The sequence below is a fragment of the Arachis hypogaea genome, chromosome 14 (genome assembly GCF_003086295.3).
Source record: "Arachis hypogaea cultivar Tifrunner chromosome 14, arahy.Tifrunner.gnm2.J5K5, whole genome shotgun sequence".
Lineage (NCBI taxonomy): Eukaryota > Viridiplantae > Streptophyta > Magnoliopsida > Fabales > Fabaceae > Arachis > Arachis hypogaea.
This window is the reverse complement of record NC_092049.1, coordinates 14,623,706-14,649,514: the sequence shown is the minus strand read 5'-3', so window position 1 is coordinate 14,649,514 and position 25,809 is coordinate 14,623,706. Positions and strand designations below refer to the sequence as shown.

The 25,809-nt window shown below is 34.1% G+C and overlaps 2 protein-coding genes across 3 annotated transcripts; both read left to right on the top strand.

Moving 5' to 3' along the window:
* Nucleotides 1-14,814: 14,814 nt before the first annotated feature.
* On the top strand, nt 14,815-20,916 carry LOC112741633 (probable protein phosphatase 2C 42). The gene is made up of 4 exons (XM_025790665.3): nt 14,815-17,543; nt 17,901-18,271; nt 19,243-19,479; nt 20,364-20,916. The coding sequence occupies exons 1-4, from the start codon at nt 17,255-17,257 to the stop codon at nt 20,574-20,576; spliced, it is 1,110 nt and encodes a 369-aa protein (XP_025646450.1). The 5' UTR covers nt 14,815-17,254; the 3' UTR covers nt 20,577-20,916.
* Nucleotides 20,917-22,193: 1,277 nt separating this feature from the next.
* Nucleotides 22,194-25,520, top strand: LOC112741631 (uncharacterized). 2 transcript variants are annotated; one of them, XM_025790664.3, is made up of 3 exons: nt 22,194-24,088; nt 24,194-24,301; nt 24,776-25,520. In XM_025790664.3, the coding sequence occupies exons 1-3, from the start codon at nt 24,053-24,055 to the stop codon at nt 25,187-25,189; spliced, it is 558 nt and encodes a 185-aa protein (XP_025646449.1). In that variant the 5' UTR covers nt 22,194-24,052; the 3' UTR covers nt 25,190-25,520. The 2 variants fall into 2 exon arrangements, with proteins under 2 accessions (XP_025646449.1, XP_025646448.1); XM_025790663.3 differs by having other exon boundaries at nt 23,939-24,093.
* The last annotated feature ends 289 nt before the right edge of the window (nt 25,521-25,809 follow it).

Here is a 25,809-nt window from a genome sequence, read left to right as displayed (position 1 = left end):
TGTATGTTGAGTTTGAACATATAGCTGCGTATGAGATTCAATATGACCTAGATGTGCAAAATGACAAAGCTGAAGCGTACAAAGGAATGAATAATGATAGTGACAAAGGAGTTCGAAGTTACATACAAAGCCAGTGACGAGGACGAAGACGGCGATGGGGAGGTGAGACAGTCGTGGAAACTTTAGTGATTCCACCCGCAATCAGTCAACTGATGAATGCTCTACCTTTTATACGTAGTTTGGATCTTGACGTCATGCATGCACTGGAGTTCCCCGAATATGCGAACATAGGTATGTGAGGAGTGGGTAGTATGTTTCCTTAATTTTGTTTTGATGGATCGACGAGGAGGCACACGTATTTCATGGGACGATTTCACAGGATCACTCCAAGTTGGACCCAGACACGATTGCTAAGGCTATAAAGCCATTGGTTGAATCTGAACCGTTTATAAAAGTGAAATCTGTAATTGCGAAAGTTCAAGCAAAATTCAACTACACTATTAATTACCGAAAGGTTTGGTTGGCAAAGCAGAGGTCGATAGCTAAAATTTTCGGTGAATGAAAAGAATCTTACCAAACTTTGCCGTTGTGGTTCTCGGCAATGGTCCAAAAGATACCTGATTCACAAGTCCAAATAAAAATACGACCCAGTATTATTTTTTAATTTATTAATTTAATAATTAATAAAAATATAAAATATTATATTATAATAAAAAATAAAAAAGAATAATATTATAAAAAATTATACATACTAATAACAAAAAATAGAAAAAAAATAGAATAATATTATCTTTGAAAAATAAAAAATTAATATTATTTATGTTATTTATTCATACTAACAAAAATAACAGTACAACTAAACTAATATTAACTAAATAAATAGTTACAAACTACTAAATTAATATTAACCAAATAAAGACTCACACACTAATTGAAAATATAATAAACTTATTACGTTAGGATATTCCAAATAATTAATATGATCTTCTGCATACATATAATTACGTATGATTTTAGATGTACTAATTTCACTCTTAACTAAAATTAATTTACTCACTCTCAACTACATCACAAAACCTACATTTCCACACAATGATAACACTAAGTAGACTCTCAACTAGCAAACCGTGAATGAAATGAAATGAAATGAAAATGAAGTTCCCAACCTCCCCTTTTATACACCCGGAGCAAACCATGAAGCAAATGTTGCCATTAGTGATTTCTCTTCCGAGAGCAAGTCTTGTCTCCTTCATGGAGACACTGACCAAAATTGGTCAATATGCACCCTGCATGCTGCTGGGGTGACAACATGTGGCGTTTCTGTGTTTGGAGACACTGATCAAGACACTTCAAGAATCTATAATGCATCTCTGCTAAAGATAACATGCACCCTGCGTGTTGTTCTAGAGCTGTTATGTGGTAAATTTTTGCTAAAATTTTTTGATAAAGTTACCTCGAAAATTTGCGCAAAATCTTTGCTAAAATAACACGCAAAGTGCGTCTTGCACCAAAAGACAACACATGATGAATCTTTGTTAAAAATTTTTGATAAAGTTGTCTCGAATTTTCGAAAAAATAACACACAAAATGTGTATTGTGTTAGCATTTCTGACACATCCACATTTCTATAAAACATTCCAAACATCAATATTCAACAAAAATATTAATTTCTTTTTTATATCTAAAATAATTTCTGCTCGTTTTTTCTTTTTTATCTTTTCTCTTCTATTTTGTTTCTCTTTACCTTATTTTATATCTGGCTTTATTTTTTCACATTTTTATACACCATAAATTGTTATTCAGCATTATTATTCTTCTTTATTTCTTTACTATACATGTATTCTTCTATTTTTATACATTTTTAATTCACAAATTAATTTGTCAAAACTGCACTGTTGACATTCGTTTTCTAAAAAATGTCATTCTTAATATAATGACGGTTAAATTACCATAAATACAAAAAAACTCGCCATAATTAACTAATTTTTCAAATTTTTTGTAGTAAGTATAATTACCCCGATATGAAATAGGAGAATACTAGAGGGATAATATTTTTAGTAGAAAAAAAAAGTAAATAATTAATTAATATTAACTTAAATATATTAAAAATATTTGTTATTACTTAATATTTCTATATGTAACTTCTTGTTATGATTTGTTGCATAATTTGTTAATGAGAAAATTAAATCATAGGTCAGCTAACTCGTCAGTTTGCATCTGGCACCTTTTGTGTTCCTTTTTTATTATTATTTTCCGCTAATAATAAAAAAAATAGGTTGAGGAAAATGATTGCCCCAATAGAGGCCAGTGCATTAGCAGGAAAAAGCCAACAGAGTGAGGGAGAAAAAAAGAAAAGAAAAGAAAATAGCCCAGGGAGACCATCAAGAGGCACATATAAACATACAAGTATATATTTGCATTGCCACCATATTTTTGAAAGAGAAATAAAGTATAAGAAAGAAAAAAGAAAAGAAATAAAAAAATGGGTATATGTTAAACTTATCTTTATAGGTCAGTTAACATTGTTCTTCTAATAATTACCATTTTAGAATTTAAATTTTTAGATTTTTTTATATAAATAAATATCACAAATATATTATTTCCCAAAATACGCATGAAGAGAAATGGTTTCGAAAATGCGCACAGCCACTTCAGGGGGTATATGCGAATTAGATTTACACTCCAATTTAGATCTGACAACTACGAAATGGGATTGACAGAAGCAGGAGGTATTTTTGACTCGACGCCCATGAAATAGGTGGAGAAGCCATTTTATAGCTGGCGTCAATGAAATAACCAACTCCAAGAAAGCATCCACGAATTGGAGTCCAAATCAATGTTATTACACACTAAATGGTGCACTTCAGGTGTATTGCCTGCGAAGTTCAATCCTAATTTGCCTATATCGCTTGTGCACCATTCACGAAAGGAGCCATTTTCCTGCACTCTCTTCCAACCCTAAAATTTCTCTCTACCTCTTTATCTTCCTTCTCTCTAAGATATTGTGGGTGTTGGTTTTGTTTTGCTGTGTGTATGGCTTCCGAAAACGTATATGTGATCATATACCCTAATGAAAAAATTTCTCATACGGCCAGAAGCGGATGACCGGGGCCTAAGATGGCCATGGTCCCCCAAGATTTTTTAAAAAAATTAGTAAATAATAATATTAAGTATTTTTTATATAAGATGTTAAAATAAAATATAAGTTGCAGAATCTTATAAATTAAAGTAACTAAAACTTGTAATATGTATTGGTATTTGGGCTATTGTTTATTGGTAGCTCATTCTAATAATTAATGAAAATAGTTCTATTATACTAGGTCAATAGATAATAGTCCATATTATTAATTAATGTATTACTAGTACATTTTTCAAACTTTTTTCTTCAAAGCATCAGAGGCTCACAGCGTGAGCGTGTCAGCGCACACTTCTCTCTCTTTTATTGGCTCTCATTATAGCTTTGGTAGACTTTTGGTCTTCCCATTCTAATTTTCTCTTCATACCAAAATTGATACGATATATGAAGAAAAACCATTGAAAATTTGAAGTGTACAGCGAAATATTAACCATTGAATACACAACAAAGACTCAAAGAGGTATATCTCAATTTTTTTAAGTTAATAACAATGTCAAATATTATTTACATTATTTATTTAAAATAATTAATTTATTTTTTTTATAATGGACAGTGTTCAAAGATTGAAGTGAGAGCAAAACTCAATAGAGTTATTTTTGGGTGAGACTTGGAACAAAAAATAATAAGGTAAATTAATAACTTTATTTTGTTATTATACATTTGTGTTTCTAAAATTATTTGTTATTGTTCAATAGGTTTAATATTTTTTTTTTAAAATAACATATATGCAATTATTTTTGTTTTTTGTTTTTTTTTTGCCAGATAGTTCAAGTTAAGTTAAAAATGTCAAAGATGGAAACAATTCACTCATTTTTTAAGAGAAAAGAGAGAATATATGATGAACAAAATTCAATTTCAGATTCTTTGAGTAATGTTCAAAATATTATTGAACAACCTGTGACATAACTTGTTTTGCAAGATATTCAACCACCTGCTTCTAAAATAATAAGGACTGAAATAGATCAAGTTAATATTGATACATTGATGCGTGATCCCGAAAAGCATCCGCAAATTTGGAATTATCCTATCAATCAACAAGATGAAATTTGTATAGCATATATAAAGTTTGGACCATATCAATTTATTATGAATGAATACCCTCTTTCTGGTCTTGAAAGTCATCCTCGTCGTTTCAAAGCTCATTGGTTTAAGAGTTTTTCTTGGCTAGAATATTCGTCGGAAGTGGATGCTGCATTTTGTCTTCCAAGTTATTTATTTTCTAGAAAATCAAGTCCATTCACATCAGGAGGATTTCGCAATTGGAAAAAAGTGAATAATGGAAAGGATTGTGCATTTTTATCTCATGTGGGTAGATCTCTTAATTCTCCTCATAATATTGCTGTTAAGTCTGGTAAAGATTTGCTTAACCAATTATGTCACATTGACAAAGTATTGGCTAAAGCAAAGCTCACAACAAGTTTTAAGCAATAGATTGCACCTTAAAGCCTTTATTGATACTATCAGATGGTTAACATTTTAAGCTTGTGCTTTTAGGGGACATGACGAGAGTCATGAGTCTTAGAATCGAGGAAATTTTCTTGAAATGTTAAAATTATTAGCTTCTTTTAATAAAGAAGTGGATGCAGTTGTCTTGGAGAATGCTCCTCAAAATGCAATATACACATCACCTTCTATTCAAAAGAAAATTCTACATGTTTTTGCTAGAAAGGTGCAAAATAAAATTTGCAATGAGATTGGTAATGCAAAGTTTTGTTTGATTGTTGATGAAGCTAGAGATAAATCTAAAAGAGAACAAATGGCACTTGTTGTTAGATTTGTTGATAAGCATGGATTTGTCAAAGAAAGGCTAATAGATGTTGTTCATGTCGAAGATACTACTTTTGCTACTCTTAAACAAGAGATTTGTTCTGCATTATCTCATCACAATCTCAACATTCAAAATGTTTGAGGTCAAGGGTATGACGGTGCTAGTAATATGCGTGGAGAGTGGAAAGAGTTACAAGTTTTAATTATTCAAGAATGTCATTATGCATATTATGTTCATTGCTTTGGTCATCAATTACAGCTAGCTCTTGTTGCTGCGGCTAAAGAAGTTATTGATGTTCATGCTTTTTTCCAAAGTTTGAGTAATATTATCAATGTTGTGTGTTCTTCTTGCAAACACAATGATAAATTACGATCTGCTTATGCAACTAAAATTTTTCATTTAGTTGCAACTAATCAAATTGAAACAGAAAAGGGAGCTAATCAAATTGGCACATTAAAAAGATCAGGAGATATCAGGTGGAGTTCTCACTTCAACTCAATTTGTAGTCATTTACGTATGTTTGGAGCAACAACTTCAGTTCTGGAATAGCATTTTTACTAGCGTATTGATATTTTTACTAGCGTGATAGATTTTCAATTGAAATAGCTAAATAGTAGATTTAGTGAGCAAGCAACCGAGCTCCTCATATTGAGTACATCTTTGGATCCTAAAGATGCTTTCAAGTTATTCAGTATTTGCAACATATGCAATCTTGTAAAGAATTTCTATTCTTTAGATTTTTCTGAGCAAGAGAAGATTCAATTAGATTATGAGTTACAACATTATGAACTTGATGTGATTAAAGTCCTAGATTTTCAGAATTTGTCTACTATTGCTGAATTGTGTCAAAGACAGAGACAGAAAAATCAAATATATATCCTTTAATTGATAGATTAATTCGTCTTGTTTTGACTCTTCCTGTGACAACAGCAACAATTGAACGGGCTTTTTCAACTATGAAGATTATTAAAATAAGGTTTCGAAACAAGATGGAAGATGAATCTTTAGCAGATTATATGATTGTATATATTGAAAAGGAGATTGCTTCAAAATTCACTTCAGAGATGATAATTGATGATTTTAGTTCCTTGAAGCATCGTCGAGCAAGTTTAAAAATACCAAAATCTTAAAGTATGTAGTTGAATATTGACTTTTATATAACATAATTATTCCTCTGATATATATGCTATAAATCATATTTTGTTAATTTTTTGTTATATCATATTTTAATTTATTTTGTATTTAATTGGCCCCCTCTTATGAAATTTCTGGTTCTGCCACTGCATACGGCAGAAGGTATTACATTTGTTTGTGACGATCCACTTTGGATAATAATTTCACCACAAACATCGTTGCAAAAGCTGAAGAATTTGATTCTCATGAATACCGAAATGGTGGGAAAAAAGGAAATCACGAAACTGATTTAAATGATGTCAGTTGCGGTAGTCAACTCGTTTGCGTATTAGAAAATGCAGATTAAATCTGATCAGTATGTTTCAATGATGTTTTCTTATCATCGCAGCATTGGATGATTGCTGAGGGATGAAATGGTCCAACCCGTCGAATAACGAAGAGAAATTTGTCCACCCAACTCTATCCATAGAATCAATCAAATCCTGCATACCCCCTAGGATGAACCATCAACTTCGTAGTTATTCTTATATGGCATAAATTGCTGTATGGAAGATGGATGCGGGGGGTCCCCTACCACAAAAGGTTGAGGGTAGTAGTAATCTCCGGAAAATTGAGCAGTCTGCGATGGAGCCTGGTTTCCCATCTCTGCCCCAACGTATGGTGGGTCCTATTCCGGTAACTCTGGCTCATCGTCCCCAACTTCAGCATGACCATGACCTATGCCTTGACGCGGACAGCGGCGCCGAAGGTCTTGTGGAACCGGGGGTAACCTAACGACGGGGGCTCTTCCATACTCTGTCGGGCACCTGCGGGAATGTCGTCAACCCGCAAATCATGCAATGCTGCAGGGGCAAACAAAAACCACCTTGTTCTGTCGCAATACCACTTATGGTAATATTGGCTAGGTCGTAATGTATCTATACGATTAATCCGTAGAAGGTATGCATTAGTACGTCGATTAGCCCATATCTTAAACCATGCGGATAGGCGGACCAGCCACCATCCATCATCATTGCGGACCGATTGTCGATGGAAGGTATCAATATTAAGTGGAGGGTTTGGAGGTCCTTGCTTTCCTCCGAATTAACGCAACACCCTATCAACATTAAAGATCTCAATCCACCTAAAAAATATGAGCGGCACCACCGCCGTATAAAAATCTCCATGTGGGTGGCCAAGAAATTCCACAAGAACTCTAGACAGAATGCGAGGGTCCATGTACGGCAACCAAATAAACTACACGGAAAGGAAACCCGGTCACTTCAGGTATAGATGAACTTGTTAAAAAAATTTAATAATGGCCACCACCTATCTCATCCACTTGCAGATTATCCAACCTCAGGTGGTGCCTCAGGAGGCGTTGCTCAGCGTAGTCATTTTGTCCCTTCTTACCCGCCCACCTAGTGGACAACAACAACGTTGAAATAAATCTATTTTCAACCTTAAAGGATAATTCAAAACGTAACAGCATGAGACATGTAACGCCATATCATAACATACCTCGTAGCTAACGGAAAACTATATGGTGTCGTCACATTCGGTGTCCAGTCATGTAATATATCCATAACATAAGCAATCTATGACACCTGTCCATTGTAATCTGTTGCTAAGCACATAGCTCGATATAACCAATAAAGAACGGCGCTACCCCAACTGTAGGTACTGATGGCATCATAATCAGCCAATAACGGAAGATATCGAACATAGACCATGTTGTTGGTATTGTCCGGTAGTAGCACGCCTCCCAATAAGTACAGTATGTAACAACGTACATACTGCATGAGGGCATTGTCTTATAAATCAAGCGGCATCTGCTGAAGACAATTCTTGAGCCACTTCAACTTTATGTTGAATTTCGTTGTCCCTACGTGGCCGGCTGGAACTTCACCAAGAAGTTCGTGACACCATTCCCAAATATCTCTTTGGTGGAACTTGCTCCATGACATCAAAGTACCACTGACAGGCTCGCTATCAACAAGTAGACCTAATTACATTGCAACATCCTCCAGGGTTATGGTACACTCACCCCAAGGGAGGTGAAATGTGTGAGTTTCGGAACGACATCGTTCGACAAAGGCGCTTATAAATGAATTTTCATACTCGAAGCGCTTTATTAAAGAAGCATGGTAAAATCCTGTTCGTCTTAAATAAGGCTCAAGCCTCTGCCGCCTAATTTCCATGCTTGGATCTGCAGGATCCGACATGAAAACATCGACAAGTGTGTCATGAGGAATGAGAACACGTGTGGGATGCAACAGAAGAAAAAAAAGAAGAATATAATTGGAAAAACTCTAACCAATTTTATTTGTCGACAAAATTAGTTCCAACAAAATTACTAATAACATCAATCACCTTAAAGACTTAAATTAACCTTATGAAGCAAATGTGCCGCAATATGAAACTCATCTAACCGATTAAGGTTCTCTTCCACATTAACCCCACCCCCACTCATGTTAATTTTTTTTTCCAAACACAACTAACACAAAACATTAAAACCACAGCACATTTTTTTTACCACAACCACTTTTTTTAAAACCCCATTTCCCTTTCGACCGAATGCATAAGGTCCCCTCCCCTTCACCCTTTTATATGTGTCCAGGTCCCTTTCCAAGTGTCCCTTGCCACCCAACACAACCAATGCATGCCTCGTGCGAGTAATGGTGAGTTCTGAAAATTGGCAGCTTTGACCACTTACTTCGTGGCCTCCAGAAACGAAATGCTCATTTCGTGGCCGCCACCATCGCATTGAGTCCACTTCGCTGTCACTGTCCCTGAAGTCGCCCACTTTGTGTGCGCCAGTGGTGATGTGCCCCATTTTGTGGATACCAACAGCGGATTGGTGATGCCGCTTTTTAACCTGCTCCTGTCAGTCTCATTTCGTAGCCACTACACATTAATTAGAGTGTAAATTCAATTCACATGCACCCCTAAAGTGCCCTACACTTTTTTAGAACCATTTCTATTCATGCATATTTTTAAAAAAAATATATTTATGATATTTATTTATATAAAAAAATCCGAATTTTTATTCCGTTACTATTTGTTAATAGTTTGGCCTCTTATTACAACTACTGCATCCATTCAAACTTATAAATATCAACTGTGTAATAAAAAATTAATTATTAATTTATTTATTAGTATAAAATATATACTAAAATATAAAATATATATTTAAAATAAATATTACAACATATATATTTATTCATAAATACATAATAATAGATTTGGTGATTATGTTTTATATATGTACACATAATATTATTTTATAAATATACAAATATAATGGATGAATTTGGATAGTAATTAAATTACTTGAGATTATCTAAGTATCTAGCTACTTGATTGCATTGCTATCCCGTCCCCGAAAAATTCCACTTTTTATTGGATAATTCCCTATTTTTTTCCCCAACATTTTAACAATCTTAACTTCTTAAGTATGGCCATCAACTCCTATGTACTGTGATGTTTCCGTATAGATATTTCTCTAGGTAATAATAAACACCATACTGACAATGTATATGAGCGATTGCATGGATATTTTATGTTAGAAACTTGGAATACCATCAAAAATAATTTTCAAAATGCCATGTATATATATCTCATTTATTACTTGACATGCATACATTATATGAATGGAATATAATCTAATGGATAATACTATAAACATGCTTTTGATACCTTCTACAAGGTAATAAAAATGATTTCCAAAACAATATCAGAAATTATAATTCAATATACTTAAATACTTAATATATATTTACGGATTAATAGTCAAATTAGTCCCTGAAAAATAGAACATTCTTTAAATTTATTTTTAAATTTTTTTTTCAATTAAATTAGTCTTTTAAAGATTACAAATTAATCATATTTATCTTCCAGTGACTCTATTAACAATTTGTAAATGATTGATGGTATAGAATGTTAACTGATAACATATATGATACCTAACAAATCAAATATGTTTTTGAAAATCTATCAATTTAGTTGCTACATTATATTGAAAATATAGTTTATGTAATTGAAAAAAATTGACAAAATTAATAGATTTTTATGAATATATCTATAATCAGCATCTAATTAGACATGTCAAGTATTATGTATGTTGTCAATTAACGTTTTATATCATTAATTAATTGTTGACGAAAATTATTAATAGAATCACTTAAAAATAAATATGATATATTTATAATCTTTAAAAGATCAATTTAATTAAAAAAATCTTTTAAAAATAAATTTGAATAATGTTCTATCTTTTGGCTATTAACCCATATATTTACATTAGTAAACAAAAATAATGTGGTGTTTCAGGAAGGTTACTTTATGGCTACAAAGTTGGGTAGAAATAAAAGAGCACATGATGGATGCATAGTGCAAACAAAGGTGAGAGCTATTGGCTGCTCAAAAATATTAGATTTCAACATGGAAGATGGTACTCAATAGGGCAACCCTAGAGCCTAGAGGTAGATGCTAAAATTGTCTAATAGTGGCATCAAAGGTGGCCTTGAAACCTCTCGGACAATGGATTTTATTAAAGCAATACCCTACTTTGGTCTACTAGGACTTTTATGAATAACTAATGGGTTTTTCAAACCATTTTAACTGTTAAATAGGTTTTTAAAACAGATGGTTTAATCACATATATTATTTTTTAAAAATTATTCAATTAATTAGCTTTGTGACAATTATAATCAACTTGAATTAATCGAATAATTAATTTATTTATCCACTTAAATAAGCGTCAAAATTTAAATTTCGTTTTATATATACAATATATGTACATAATTATCACAAAATTGACTAAAGACTAACAAAAGAATAAAACTTGTTTGATATTAATAACTTTTAAAAAAATTAGCAGATAATTTAAAAAAAAAAAAAACTATTCGCATCAAATGCTTTTCTTTCTTTCTTTTTTTTTGGGAATAATTTAATTATATATGTAGCTTGTTAAACAAGCATGTGGCGGCTGTATTGCTTCTTACTTGGGTGGGGTCTTGATGATGAGTTGATGACACTTACATATTAAACTAATCTTTATTTTCTAATGAGTGATATAAATAATTTACACTAGACAACTAGACATGCCTCAAGAGCTTAAAATAAAAAGACTCGAGAACGAATTTCACTTCATTACATACAAATCCAAATGGTAATTTGACTGCCTTACCTTTATTATTTTACAAAGAAGAAAACCAAAAAAAAAGAGTCAAATGTTAGCACAAAGGCTGTTTACATGATGAAATCATTTAAGTTAATTATTTAATATTATTCTTTTAAAAATAAAAATAGCATAAAAATTAGAGTTTTATTATGATTTAATTATTCGGCTAGTCTTTATAATTTTATCAAATTTTTAATTAGATTCTTTTATTTTTTTTTATTTAAGTCCTTAAACCAATATTTTTTTTAATTAGGTTCCGTCGTAAGTGTTACAAAAGACGTTAAACAAGAATATATTTATTATTATACCCATCATTTACTCTTTATAAATTATTTATATTCAATAGGTATTTTTTTTAGAATCTAAATCCTACAACAATCATCCTAGGTTCCTGAGCAACAATCAAATCTGTCAATAAAATTCACCCAAACATACACTAACAAACAAACCAAAAAAGCATTTTCATGACTTCTCATAATTTGTTTAGCGTGATTTATAAACAGAAATAATAACTTTATAATGAAAATGGATGACAAAGTCACACCTGAAAAAATTTAGAATCACTAGAGAGTAGCACGAGTTCTTCCGCCTTCTAATATAGCATGCACATTAATATAATTGACCATTGGAATCTACAATCAAACTCATAGAGTCACATTTTTTCTAAACAATTCAACCAACTCAAAAATTATAGTAGTAGAGAGAGTTTACCTCATCCACAATATAATCAATTTCAGTAGTATCTTCTATTTCAATGGTAGCACATACCAAGTAAAAACTTAAATGAAAAATCAAACACAAGTAAGAGCAATAACAATAACAATGATGAAAATAAAAGAATAGTAGAGTATGAATTTAAAAATAAAACGAATTTGAGTTGGGTGGGAAATTGAGCTAAATTTTAGAGGCAATTTCAGTGCCTAAAATATCGGCGTTTTAATTAAGAAGACAAAGGTGAAGAGGAGCATCGTTCCCAACCTCAATCCTGAGCTTGCTTTCTTCCTCCAATTCGACCTGCTGCTTCACCCTTGAGCTTGATGCACCGCCATCGTGCGCCATCATCATTGTTACGCTATCACAATACACAGTTCAAAAGAAAATTTGATTTCACTTATTTATATAAAACGATTCAATTCCAATTCTACTCGAGGGTTTTTGTTTCATCAATCACTTGTTCATTCTTTTACAAGTCCCTAACACTTGGGAGAAAAATTTTTTCCCGAGTATACAACAATGACAACAGAACCAATAACAATTAGGAAGAAAAAAAATTACAATCTACAAAGAAAAAGATTTCCACAGAATTCAAAACTCTGAGCGGAAGAAACTGCGGTGCTGCAAGTAGTAGCAGTGAAAACTATTATAGACCTGTCGTATGTGTTGGGAATAAGACACCATTCCCCCTTGAGAAAACACCTTTGACAGAGAAATAAAATAGACACAATCACAACACAAGAATTTAACGTGGAAACTCCAATTACCGGAGAAAAAACTACGGCCGTTGTCAAATGACAACCAGAGAATATCACTATGTGAAAATTGTTACAACACATAGACTTCTTTCTCTCTAACACCGGCACCCCAGTACACCCACACTCTCTCAAAGCAAATATCTAACTACACCTCACAACACTCTCTAATCAAAGAGTACAGAGGAAAAGAAAAATCAGATACAAGCTTAAAGTGTTTCTGACTGGTGCAAAAACAAATGGAGAACTTAGCCTCATATTTATAGCCTAGGCCACCCACTCCATTTGCTATCCTAAGCAATGTGGGACTAATTCAACCAAATCCTAACAGTATGGAGCCCCAAACGGCCAACGACGACTCGGGTCCCAAAGCCCAAAATATTCCTACGGCTCAAAGTGACCAGAAAGTCGGGAATCTCTAACTAATATTCAAATTCAAATAATATTCTTATCTTAGCCAACAAGATAAGATAAGATAACAACACAAACTATATAATGGGAGTCAGGGGCTCCCTCAGGTACGTCACACATTCGTAACCCACACTTACACCTTTTAGATCCATTCTAACTTGAGCGTCGGAGTGTCTTTGCAGGTACCACCCCGCCGCTTCAGGAGTTTGATAATGTCATCACCAATGCAAGACCAGCGAGTCCCCGATCCTTCTTTCAACCCGTACTAGTGAAGTCTTGTACAAAAACCAAATCTGCTCGTAATGACATGTTTCGTGAAGAAGAGGACGCGAAAGCACGATTCTGGTGAAGAATTTTTAACAGAAATACCTTCAATGGTGGCGATAGCAACGACGAAGCGACACCCTCGAATAATGTCTCAATGGTGGAGTTGAGTTCGGCTGACGTTGATGTGCACAACGAAGGGAAGAAGGAGGGAATGAAGGAGAATAACAGTAAAAAAGCTAATTTTGTCTTTTTAAAAAAATGAAGAGAAGAGATAAGATTCAAAAAAATTAAAGTATCTTAAAATTTTTTTTTTGGTGACTGAAGTATCTTTAATTTGAGAACGAAATATTTTATTAAATCAAACATTTTTTTTTATCACAATAGAGACTTAATTAAAAAAATTTAAGAATCTAATTAAAAAAAATATCAAAATCTAATTAAAAATTTGACAAAACTACAAAAACTAACAGAATAATTAAACCTTATATTATCTCTAGACTTTCTTCTGCCATTAAACTAGATGGATGATGACTCAATTAAAATGAATCTTATACATAATCTATTTACAAAAAGAAATTAACTAAATATATATGAAAGTCTCCGATCCAACCATGATGTAAATGTATTACTCAAATTTTTAAAAATTGAATTAGTCATCAAATAAGTGAAATTATAAATAAAAAAATTTAATTAGAATTTAACTGAAACTAAGTTAAATATAATAAAATAATATATTTATATATAAAATATATTTTTTAAAAATTGATTATTTATTTATTATTTTAAACCAGTTATATATTAAAAAATTGCACCAATTCAATTGATTAATCAATTTTTGATTGATTTACTGTCAAATAATTTTGTTTATCTTAAATTAGATCAATGTAATAACCACCTTTCAATTAATCAAACCAAATTGATCAATTCAATCTGATTCTCATAACCATACTATTACTATTCATGTGATCTTTAATACAATAGTAAGATATGGAAAAACAAATGCAATTGATCAATGGGTAATAATGCTATATGTATCATGCCTTATACTTTTTAATAAAAAGTGAAGATTATCTTTTGTCAACAGATAAATTACCAAAAAATTATAATGTATCATGTGCATATTTTTTATAAATTTAGTAAATTTTTTTTATTTTTAATCTAATTTTATTCTTCACAAAAGAAACATCAATATTGATAGATTCAATTAGTTATTATTTATGAATATAGCCAATGCAAATGAAAAAAAAACCTTCAATTAACTAATTAAATATGTCTTATTTCCTTTTTAAAAGAGAAAAAAATAGAAATGATATTAAAGTGTCTATTTTGTTTAAAATAAAATCAAACCAAAATTTTCAATTTTAATATTAAAAATATCATAGATTAAATTATTCAAACTGACATCTTTTTGTGATTGAAATAAACTAAACAAAGAAAAACAAAACAAACAAAACAAAAAAACTGCTTAAATAGAGGGACAGTCTCGTTTAAGACTACTCTTAAACTCCTTCTAAGGTGAAGGAAGCTCTACATGAGAAAGTTGTAACTTTATCGCCATATTTGCCATAATGTCTGTCACCGTGTTTATATCTCTCATAATCAAACGAAAGTCAACACGCCAATTCTAATGCATGATATCTCTTATTTTGAGCACCAATGGATCAATAAACCCAAAACCATCTTGGTGATTAGTAACAAGATTAAACGCTTTCACACAATCTGTCTCACAAATAACATCTCGTTGACCCACATCCCAAGCTAAGAGATATCCTCTCCAAATAGCAAATAATTCTTCTTGAAGAATACTATTACTCTCAATCATTCATAAACACTCCCTTTGCCAACTCTCATTACAATCTCTAATAACACAAGCAAAACCAACACTATCACCCGAATCAAGATAACTAGCATCACAATTAATCTTAAAAGTACCAATGGATGGGGATTCCAAAAACCATTTAGAGTAGAGGGAAGGGACATACGTTGTAATTCAAAAATATTCCTGAACTTATTTTCTGAAGTTAATGCCAGACAAATTACTTTTTTTGGAGGCCAAGTTTCATGAGGATTAAAGATGTCATTATTCCTTACTCGCCATATCCACCAAAGTCTCGAAAAGGACTTGAACGGATGCTTTCTGCTATGATACAAGAACCAATTCTTCAAATCCAAAGAATAACAAGAAATATCCAACCTATGCCAAAAAGCTGAGCTTTTAGATAATCCCGAATACAATGTAAAACCGATTCTTGGCTAGAAAGACATCTTGGGCACCTATCTGATGACGACATCCCTCTTCTGAAGCGAAAACTTGCAGTAGGAAGAGCCTCCTTAAGACACAACCAAGCCAAAAAATTGTGCTTTTTCGGAACAAGCTGGCGCTAAAGCTAAAGCCAATTCTCCTGCTCCTCCCAACCAAACAGCTACTTACACAACCACAAGTAACCATTGCTTGAGTTATAGACTTTGGCAGTAGATCCAAACCAATACCAACCCACTTCTGGACCTGCTTGCACATCTGAATTGTAAGAGAGAATATTACCTTTCAGATTTTGAGATAAAAGAGAATAAAGAGTATCTAAATGCCACCTACCAACCGACCAAATATCCTGTATCCGGAGATTTGAATCAGAAATGTGAACATATTCCATCTCATTAGATAACCGTCCTTCTCTCCTCTAGTTAGAAAACCAAAAATTCTGGTTCAAATTCCAATACACCAAGCAAACCCATCCTTCAACGCCTTTCCAAGCCTTGCAAAGACTCCTCCAAATGGGAGAGTCCTTGTTCTTGGACAACTAAAACAGTCATATAGAGATGATCGGTATTTGGCATCTAACAATTAGACCCATAATTTGTTTGGCTACTAGAATAAAGTCCAAATTAGCTTCTCAAGAAGAGCAATATTCACACCGTAAGAATCTCTAATCCCTAAACCTCCATATTTTTTTGGAGTAACCAATACCTTCCAACTAACAAGATTCAATCTTCTTCCATCAACTTGTCATTTCCAAAGAAAATTCCTCGTCATAGACTCCAATTTACTAATGATTCCTTTGAAAAAAATAGAGACCTGCATCTGGTACATGGGAATAACGGCTGCAACAGAATTAACCAAACAGAGTCTACCAGCCCGATTGAGTAAATTTCCTTTCCAGTTTGCTAGTCTACTCCGAATTTTATCCAGGACACCATTTAAAACTGAACGAGTCACCTTAGAATGACTAAGAGTAACTCCAAAATACTTGCCCAAATTCTGGACAAATCTGATAAAAGATATCTCAGTAAAAATCTCAAAAAAAAAAAAAAAAAAGATAGAAACTAGGAAAGCTATTTCTCAAGGAAAATTACTCATTTGAAATTAATATAATAATTGTATATAAGAATAATAATTACCATATAAATAAACAAGTATTATGCGAAGAGGTTCAATAAAAATTTGTAGACAGTATCTAATGACATTTGAGTAGCCAACATTTTTTAATTTGTACAATTTTTTTCCTTAAATTATAAACGAAGGAAAAAAAGGGGATAAAAAAGAAAATCAAAATTGAAAAGAAGGAAGGAGGCAAGAAAACAGAAGTGGTTCCCCACAGCATCCCCTTCCCAACAAGAGAAGCAAGAAGCCCGTTCCTGTTACTGTTCCTCTACCACCGAACACACCCGCTTCTTCTCTTTGCTAACCTGCGCCTCCCGCCTTATCCTGCGCACACTTTCTTCGATAACATTCACCCACAAAGGCAGCCCCCTTTCTCTCTCATCTCTCTCTCTCTTCTCTCTCCCTCTCTACAACATCATCGCCATCAACCTTTCCCCATTGGAACCATAAGGTCCCTTTTTTCCGGTGTTGTTAGGGGTTTAGGGTTGGGGGAAGAAGCACTAGGGTTAGGGTTTCTGAGAGATGTTGTATGATGAATCTTTTTTCTCTATGTTGGAAGCCGTTCGGCCACGGCGGCGGTGATGCTGTCTCTGCCGCCGCCGGAAGGGAAGGCAAGGACGGCCTTCTCTGGTTCCGCGATGTCGGAAGGTACGGCTCCGGCGAATTCTCGATGGCCGTTGTCCAGGCCAACCAGGTCCTCGAGGATCAGAGCCAGATCGAGTCCGGTCCCCTCGGAACCTTCGTCGGCGTCTACGACGGCCACGGTGGCCCCGACGCCTCCCGCTATGTCTGCGATAACTTGTTCCGCAACTTTCAAGGTTCCCAAATTTTAGAGTTCTTCTCAATTACGAGCTCGCTTTGCTATTACTTATGACTTATGAATGATCTTTCATTCGATTCGCTTTTTCGTGATTGTTTGAAAAAGTTGTTCCTTTTTTCGTTTTTCACGTGAATCACTGATGAAGTGTGTGTGAACTGTGAAGTAGTTGCTCTGTCTCTATCGATAACTTCTCTTTTGGCTTGTGAATTGAATTTGGATGTGATTTGAACTAAATTTTGATTAGACTTTCAGTCTCTAATTTTTTGGTTTCTCGTTCATGGTTTATTATTTTTTTTGGTGAAGGGGCACTTCTTATTGAGCTGTATTAGGCTTTCTGTTTGTTGTTTGTGTGCAGCTGCGTCAGCTGAGTCACAGGGGGTTGTGACGGCCGAGACTATTCAAACAGCGTTCCGGAGAACTGAGGAAGGGTTCACTGCTCTTGTTTCTGATCTGTGGAGTACTCGGCCTCAAGTTGCCACTACCGGGACATGCTGTCTGGTTGGAGTGATCTTCCAGCAGACGTTATTTGTGGCGAATCTAGGAGATTCCCGTGTTGTGTTGGGTAAGAAAGTTGGCAACACCGGTGGGGTCGCAGCGATTCAGCTATCTGCTGAACACAATGCGAATCTTGAGGCTGTTAGGCAGGAGCTTAAAGAATTGCACCCTGATGATCCCCAAATTGTTGTCCTTAAACATGGAGTGTGGAGAGTAAAAGGCATTATTCAGGTAATTTACACGCTTCTTTCTTCCTCTGGAAAAGTTAATCATGTTAAACCAGCATCTTCATGAATGTGATCAAACATTTATTACTTGAATTCTCCAGTGTCTGTTCTGTTGAGGTGCTGTGATCTATGTGAAAATTGTGTATTGAGTTTTGATGTTAGGGAAAACAGTGCCTTAACTGCCTTGTGTGTCCCATGCCTTATTTTATCTGATATTTTCATCCTCACTATGTTCTGGTGTGTCTTGCCACAGTTCTGCCAGAATGCTTGTAAAAGTAAAGTGGGAATGTTAAACATTGTTCTTATTGGTTAGTGCACAAAAAACTACTCTTATTCTACTAAATTCTGGACTTAACTTCTTATCATATTAACTTAGGCCTTGTGGCATACTGTTACATATAATAGAAGGAAGAGACTCACTTGGGAAGTATACTTAGTTAAGCTTGATGTTTGGTTCTATCACATATATTAGAATTTAGAAGCAAGAAACTCACTTAGGAAGTATAGTTAGTTATTCTTGGTGTTTGATTCTAAGGTTATTGAACAATCCCATTATAGAAGCAAGACAAACTTGGGAAGTATAGTTAATGAAGCTTTGATGAACAAGTTCTAAGTTTATTGAACAATACCGTGGCAAGGAACAAGACTAAATGCATCAGGAATTTGTTCGTGAAGTTAACAGGGGACAATGGTCCAAAGTCCCAAAATTGGTCTGAAATATTTGATTATGATAAATCATTTTTTATATAATATATTAATTATTTTTTTTCACAGCTAATCTGAACACACTTCTTTTCCAGATGTATTTCATTGTTTTATTCAATTAATCAAGTCTGTATTTGCTGGTTAGTCACTGGGTCCAGTTTTGCTGCTAACTCTTGCAACCATTATCCTTTTTTTTTTCTTTTGTTAGTATTACTTTTCACACTGGAATAATGACAACATTGTATCACACTTCCATGATGTTTGGTGCAGGTTTCTAGATCTATAGGTGACGTATATATGAAACATGCGCAGTTTAACCGGGAACCAATTAATCCCAAATTCAGACTTCCTGAACCAATGAACATGCCTATCTTGTCTGCTAATCCAACTATTATTTCTCATCCTCTCCAACCAAATGATTCCTTCCTTATATTTGCATCAGATGGTTTATGGGAGCACCTGAGTAATGAAAGAGCAGTGGATATTGTTCACAGCAACCCACGTGTGGTAAGGACCCCCCCCCCCCCCCCTCTTTCACCTCTTTCTTTCACTAATATGTGTATGGGAATCATTGTGTTGTTGCTCTCTGCATTTTTCTGGCTACAAATTGCTTTAGTTTAATAATTTAAGTTTCAATTCATACAACGGGTTATCTGAGTGTAACCCCCTATTTTCTTGCAATACTATTGTGAATGGAGTAGTTTCTGTTGCTTGTGTCATAGGTTTCACAAGTCACACATATTTACTGTTCAGTCGACCACCCTGTCTCAACTGCTAGCCTTGTGCTTGAAGCTTTATTCATTTAGTTTAAAGTTTCGAGTCTCCTTAATCCTCATCACTTCCTATTCCTGTTTATATATTCTTTCTTGGCAACATTCAAAATGCAATTCCAAGATGAGTGCAAGGATTCTTTTATGGCAAATATTGAGCGGAAAAGATTGTCATTCTGTATGCCTGCAAATTTAGTCCATGCTACGTTACAGGGCTTCTTAGTGGTTAAATATTCATATAACATAATTTCCATGATTGTGTATCTTTCTATTTATTGACTTTTAACACCCCCCCCCCCAAAAAAAAAAAAAAAAAAACCTAACCCACCACAATAGCTTGACCTGTAGATGATGCCACATTACTTCTCTTTTGCTCTCATGATCTTAACTCAATAAAGGGGAAACCACTTAGACATTTCCTTTTTCATTATTGCTACCTCTTACTTTATTGGTATGATGCAGAAGAGTTTATAGGTTAAAACTAAGTTTTAGAGTTGCCATATCATGATATGGCTTTGCATTTTAGTTTTTGAGATTTTATTAATCAGCTGTTATGTGATTTTATATGTCTACCTATACGTTGGCATAATAGTTGATGAGAAAGCTCGTATATGGGTGCAGGGTAGTGCGAAGAGGCTAGTGAAGGCTGCACTACAGGAAGCAGCAAGAAAACGAGAAATGAGATATTCAGACCTGAGGAAGATAGACAAGAAGGTTCGGCGCCATTTTCACGATGATATAACTGTTATTGTTTTATTCTTAAACCACGACCTTATCTCCAGAGGCACCCTTCTCCACCCTCCACTATCCATTCGCAGCGCCCTCGATCACTGACTCACTCTTCCTAGTTTCTACCAATGTAAACATGCTCTTCTTTTCTCCTTTTCCCCCCCTTTCTTTTTGGACGGCTTGTAAACATGCATGGCTTTGTCTGCTTTGTCTTTGTGTTATACGGGGGGTGTTATGTTGTGTTCTGGCAACTGTTTCAGTGGATAAGATTGGGTTCTATCACTGGCAGTGTTGCTAGAATATACCATTCACTCTGCTGTGTCACCTATTGAGAATGCTGAGAGACAAAACAACTAATTCGTGAGGCTCCTACTTATCATAACACTTGTTATTAGAAAAATTTATCCATTAATTAAAATATTAGAAGAAAAATTTCATCAAGCCATTTTGATTTAGCAATAGCCCCCACTCTCCTGACTCAATCCTTTACATTGTGTTATCAGTTTGAGTTTCGTATATTATACAAGCAGTATACGTGTGCCGTTGTTTATGATTGCTGAATTCGTCATCTTTAAAGTTAGAATTTTGCGACAATTACGTTTGGTGACCAGCGACCGTATCTGAGGATTGATTTTATAGTTTAGACTCTTTTTTTTCGAAGTCATTGACTTCTGTTAAATGTTACTTCATTTGAGATAACTCAAATTCAATCTGTCTCGAGGTGCCAATGCGAAAACAAACTCACTCTAAATAACCATTATTATCTATCTCCTGATCTAGCACAGTTCCGTTGAAACCTATAACACATTTTAGAATAACTCATTAATCATCATGTTAGTTTGATATTGCGAAGTTAGATATAAGAGTTTTAAACAATGTACAAATTGAATGATTTGATTTAAAATTTATTCAATATAGAAATCTAATTAAAAAATTAAGATTTTAAACAAAGTTAAAAATTAGGTAAAACTGCCTACAAGATCCTCTATTGTTTTTCGATCGACAATTTCATTCACGGATTTTTTTAAAATAAATAAAATAAATGTTTTATATTTTAAAATAAATAATTTGTAGTATTTTTACTAAAATGCACCGTATCTCTTATTTTATTTATAGTATAAATGAAATAAGAATGCAAACGAGATAAGGCACAAAACAATGTGGCCGTATTACTTTTGTACACATGGTGTATAACTGTCTTTTTTCATTTACAGTGTAAACGAAATACGTGCACTTTTATTTATAAGAGTGGAGGAGGCCTATATATATGTATTTCGTCCACAACGCCTATTGAGTCCTTATTACATCAATTTCTTCAACTTTTCTCCTACTTTTACCTTTTTCTAACTAAATTTTCAAATTACTACGAGATTATGGCGTATGCTGATGCATATGATGCGGACATCAACCGACTGAACGCGACATGACACATTGTTGGGGCAGCTGACTTTGAAGTTGGTATTGTTTTTTATTTTATGTTTATGTTAAAGCATACGTGTGTAGCCATACTTAGGATACTTTTATAGTAGTATGCAGTATATGTTACGCGAATGAATATATTGTTAGCAATGGTTTAATGATAGTGTATGGTTTTCGACATACTTTGAAATGGATTTGTTATTTAGATGTTTATTTAGGTTTGTTTTTCTTTAAACATAGTTATTAAGTATCTGTTTATTAATTTAGTTATTAATTATTTAACTAGGCACTTTATTGTTTCAGGACAACAACTCTGCAGTGCTTGTAGCAACTTAGGCATCTTATTGTATGACTCCTCCAAATCGCCGTATATCTATGCAATTGCCTTTTGTTCTGCTATCCAGACCTTTCTATACGAGGGTTTGAAGTGATAGCTTTGTCTAACTGTACCTTGTAGTACAGCGATGCTGACGGATGGGTTGGACTTATCATTGGCAGAATGACACGGCAGATGAGGCTGCTGTCCAACTGTCGATGGTCTTGAGACACAGTTGGTGCTAAACACGTGTGCGCTCCTCCAACACTACGGCCTACACACCTCCCTAATGAAATAACACACACATGGTTGGCATTTACACAAAATATAACAATGATAAATGATATTAATTACACCACAGTTAAACGAGGCCTCGCCAATATCCGAAATTCTATCGGAGGGAAATACGGAGACTCCACAGGCATCCAGCTGCATATTATCGGCAAAGAACATGGTAATTTAATCGGTTCGACTCCACTACTCGGTACTAAACACTTCTACGGATGCTGTAATTCTTCATGTCCTGCATCCTTGCATCTATAATCTTAAATATGTGGCCAACCCTAAACTCCACACCACCGTCTAAGTTGTAATCATCTTCACCCGTGTTGGAAAACAGAGTTTTCTCGCACATCGCGTCTAGATCCAACGTCTGATAGTTATTGGGTACAGCTGATAAGGCCGAAATTGGTTACAAGGCAGGAAGAAGATACCGAACTGATACTTCCACTGGCGTCTCGGCTACAAACTCTTCCTCGTTATCATCTTCAGAAGAACCACTATCGTTGCTATTCGCAACATATTACTCGTCGGATTCCTCACCATCCACATCCATGTCTTCCACTGGACTCGCAACGTGTATTAGTGGGGATGTGAGAGGTGGGTCATCCTGTACGAAATCCGAGTGGTCATATTCATTGCCACCAAAATCACCGACCTCCGCAAAAAGCTACATAACTTGTTCCACCATGATTCTCCCATGAATGTCAAACATAAGCCACACATGCTCGTCTCTATGGAGCCAAAACAGACAAAACTAGAAAACTCTATTTCCCATCAGTGCTACTCCACCATTCTTATCTCTTTTCTCTCACTACCACGAACGCTACTCAATATCAGACTCTTCAATTTAGACAAAGAACCAACTCGCCAGGTGCACAATAGAATGAGATTATCACACTCAAATATGATTCTGGTGTCACTATTTCTCATATAAAAATTATGATACACACTTACAACCACATATCTACCACCACTAGACATTTTGGCTTATTTTTCAGAAGAAAAACGGAGGAGATGAAGAAATGAGATGTTTGTAAAGAATACAAAAGGTTGCACATCCTTTTATAGTTGCGAAAAATTTGTCATAATGTATCTCGTTTACACTGTAAACATTATAATTATTTATGTATCTCATTTACGGTGTAAATGAAATAAATACGTCTAGTGTTTTGTACCTTATCTCATTTATAGCATAAATGTGATACGTGCACTCTTATTTTTTTTATACTATAAACGAGATAAGTGATACGGTGTATTTTAGTAAAAATGTTACAAATTGTTTATTTTAGAAAATAAAACGTTTATTTTATTTATTTAAAAAAAAAATCCTTTCTTTCACCTATTTGAAAAAAATAAAAGAAAATCCGGCGTATATGGCCCACTGGACAATAATCCCCTTAAAGGGTAGCAGCATTCTGATGCAAACCATCGTTTTTTTACTATAAATAGAAAAGATTTGAACGTTTTCTTTCACACAGAAAAGCTTTCTCCCGCCAAATGAAGGATCACCAACTCCAAACACCACTGAAGCTCTCTCTCTCTACTCGCTCCGCAGAGAATCACCATGCCAAATCCAAAGTTCCCTCTTCCAAGAAATCTAGTAAGGCACGCCTTGTGAACCCTAATCGCTCGCATTTCCCCCGTTTTCTTCTTCATTTTTCCTTTTCTCACATTCCATTCTTCTGTCTCTTCTCTTTCGAGCCAGATCACCCGCAAGAACTTGAATGCAGAATTCACTTGCGTTTCTGAGGATTCCGTGGACTCCTCACCGATCTCTGAGATCTCCTACCTAAACCACAACGATGATGCTAAGGTAAGTTCGAATCTGAGTATTTCTACCTTTTTTTTTTCTTTTTTATTTAAACGCAAATTTCATAAGCGGTTTTCGTAATTTTTCTGTTCTTTTATCTAATTTAAGTTTTACTTGAAAATATTCTGTGTGTGGTTGTTTTGTGGCTCAACTCTCACTCTTAGATCTGTTTATTTATCGCTAATATTTGTGATAATTTCTGTAATTAGATTCTAATTTAAGCATAGTTCAATGCTTTTATGTGCATAAAATTTTATGATCTTCAATGTAATTTAAGCAGACTTGAAAATTTTTCGGTGTGCATGTTGTGTGTAATTATTTATGTGATACATTTCTTAGATGTGTTGAATTTTCACTAGAGCGATTCTTATTAGGCATATTGCAACTGTTTTGATTCTGACGAAAGGAATACGAACATATAGTGGAGGATTTACCTGATTCAAATTGTTGATAATATATTTGATGTTTCTATTTCAGACCTTATTGGAAGAAACTCCTTCCATGACCTTGCTTCCAACGGATACAACTCTGTCTGAAATTACCAATGATGTAACAGGAAGTGGTTCAACTATTGATGACTGTGAGTTGGATGGTTTCAAGTTCAATTCTGTGGAGGCAGAGATTGCTCTTAATTTCCTCAAAAAATCAAAAGTTCATCTCCTCAAGTCCTCCAATGTTGCTCCGCACTATAGGAAGCTGATTGGTGAAATAATTGAGTATACCATACAGGATCTCAGCACAAAGAACATGCCAGAGGACACAGACTGCTTTAACAAAGTGTCATCAGAAAAAATTCGAACGGTATTTCTATGCTTCTTCGTTTGGATAATTGTCGTGTGGTTTATGCTTTTCTTCAATTCAGGTATTCCAAGTGGAGTGGTGCCGACTTGAATTGTTTCGCTGTGGTTGATATTCATATAGACTGCTCTCACCTAAAATACCAGAATGTGAGACTGCTTTAACAGAATTACCTATCTTTGAGTTTGCTACTCACCACATAATTCCTGGGTACGGATCAGGATGCATTTATTCTTTTGGACCCTTGTCTAGGTTATCGTTTCTTTTAACTTTTTTCTAATACTATAATTCAAGTGTTATTCTCCACTGAAAAAACAGGTGTTATGTTATACATTAGATCCATCAAGATCATGTTTTACTGCAGAAATATTTTAACAGTTTCTAAGCAATTTAATTATGAATTTGTTGCTACCTTTATTTGTTTCATCATGTCTTGACGACGTGCTGTTATCTGATATAGCTTAGGCCATACCCTATAAGCAATATGTATTTAGATATTTAACAAAACTCAGTTAGTCAGAACTTTTTAATACAGTTAGTGGTGGTTAGTTAGTTTGGCAGAGCTGGTAATTCTGTTAGTTATATATGGAAGTTAGTTATGTAAGAACACATGTATATAAGGATAGAATTCTTCCACTAAGCACTATTTATTGAAAAGATCCTCCGACATTCATTGGTTGGAATTTACTTTCCAACCCCTTTGTTTCATGTGA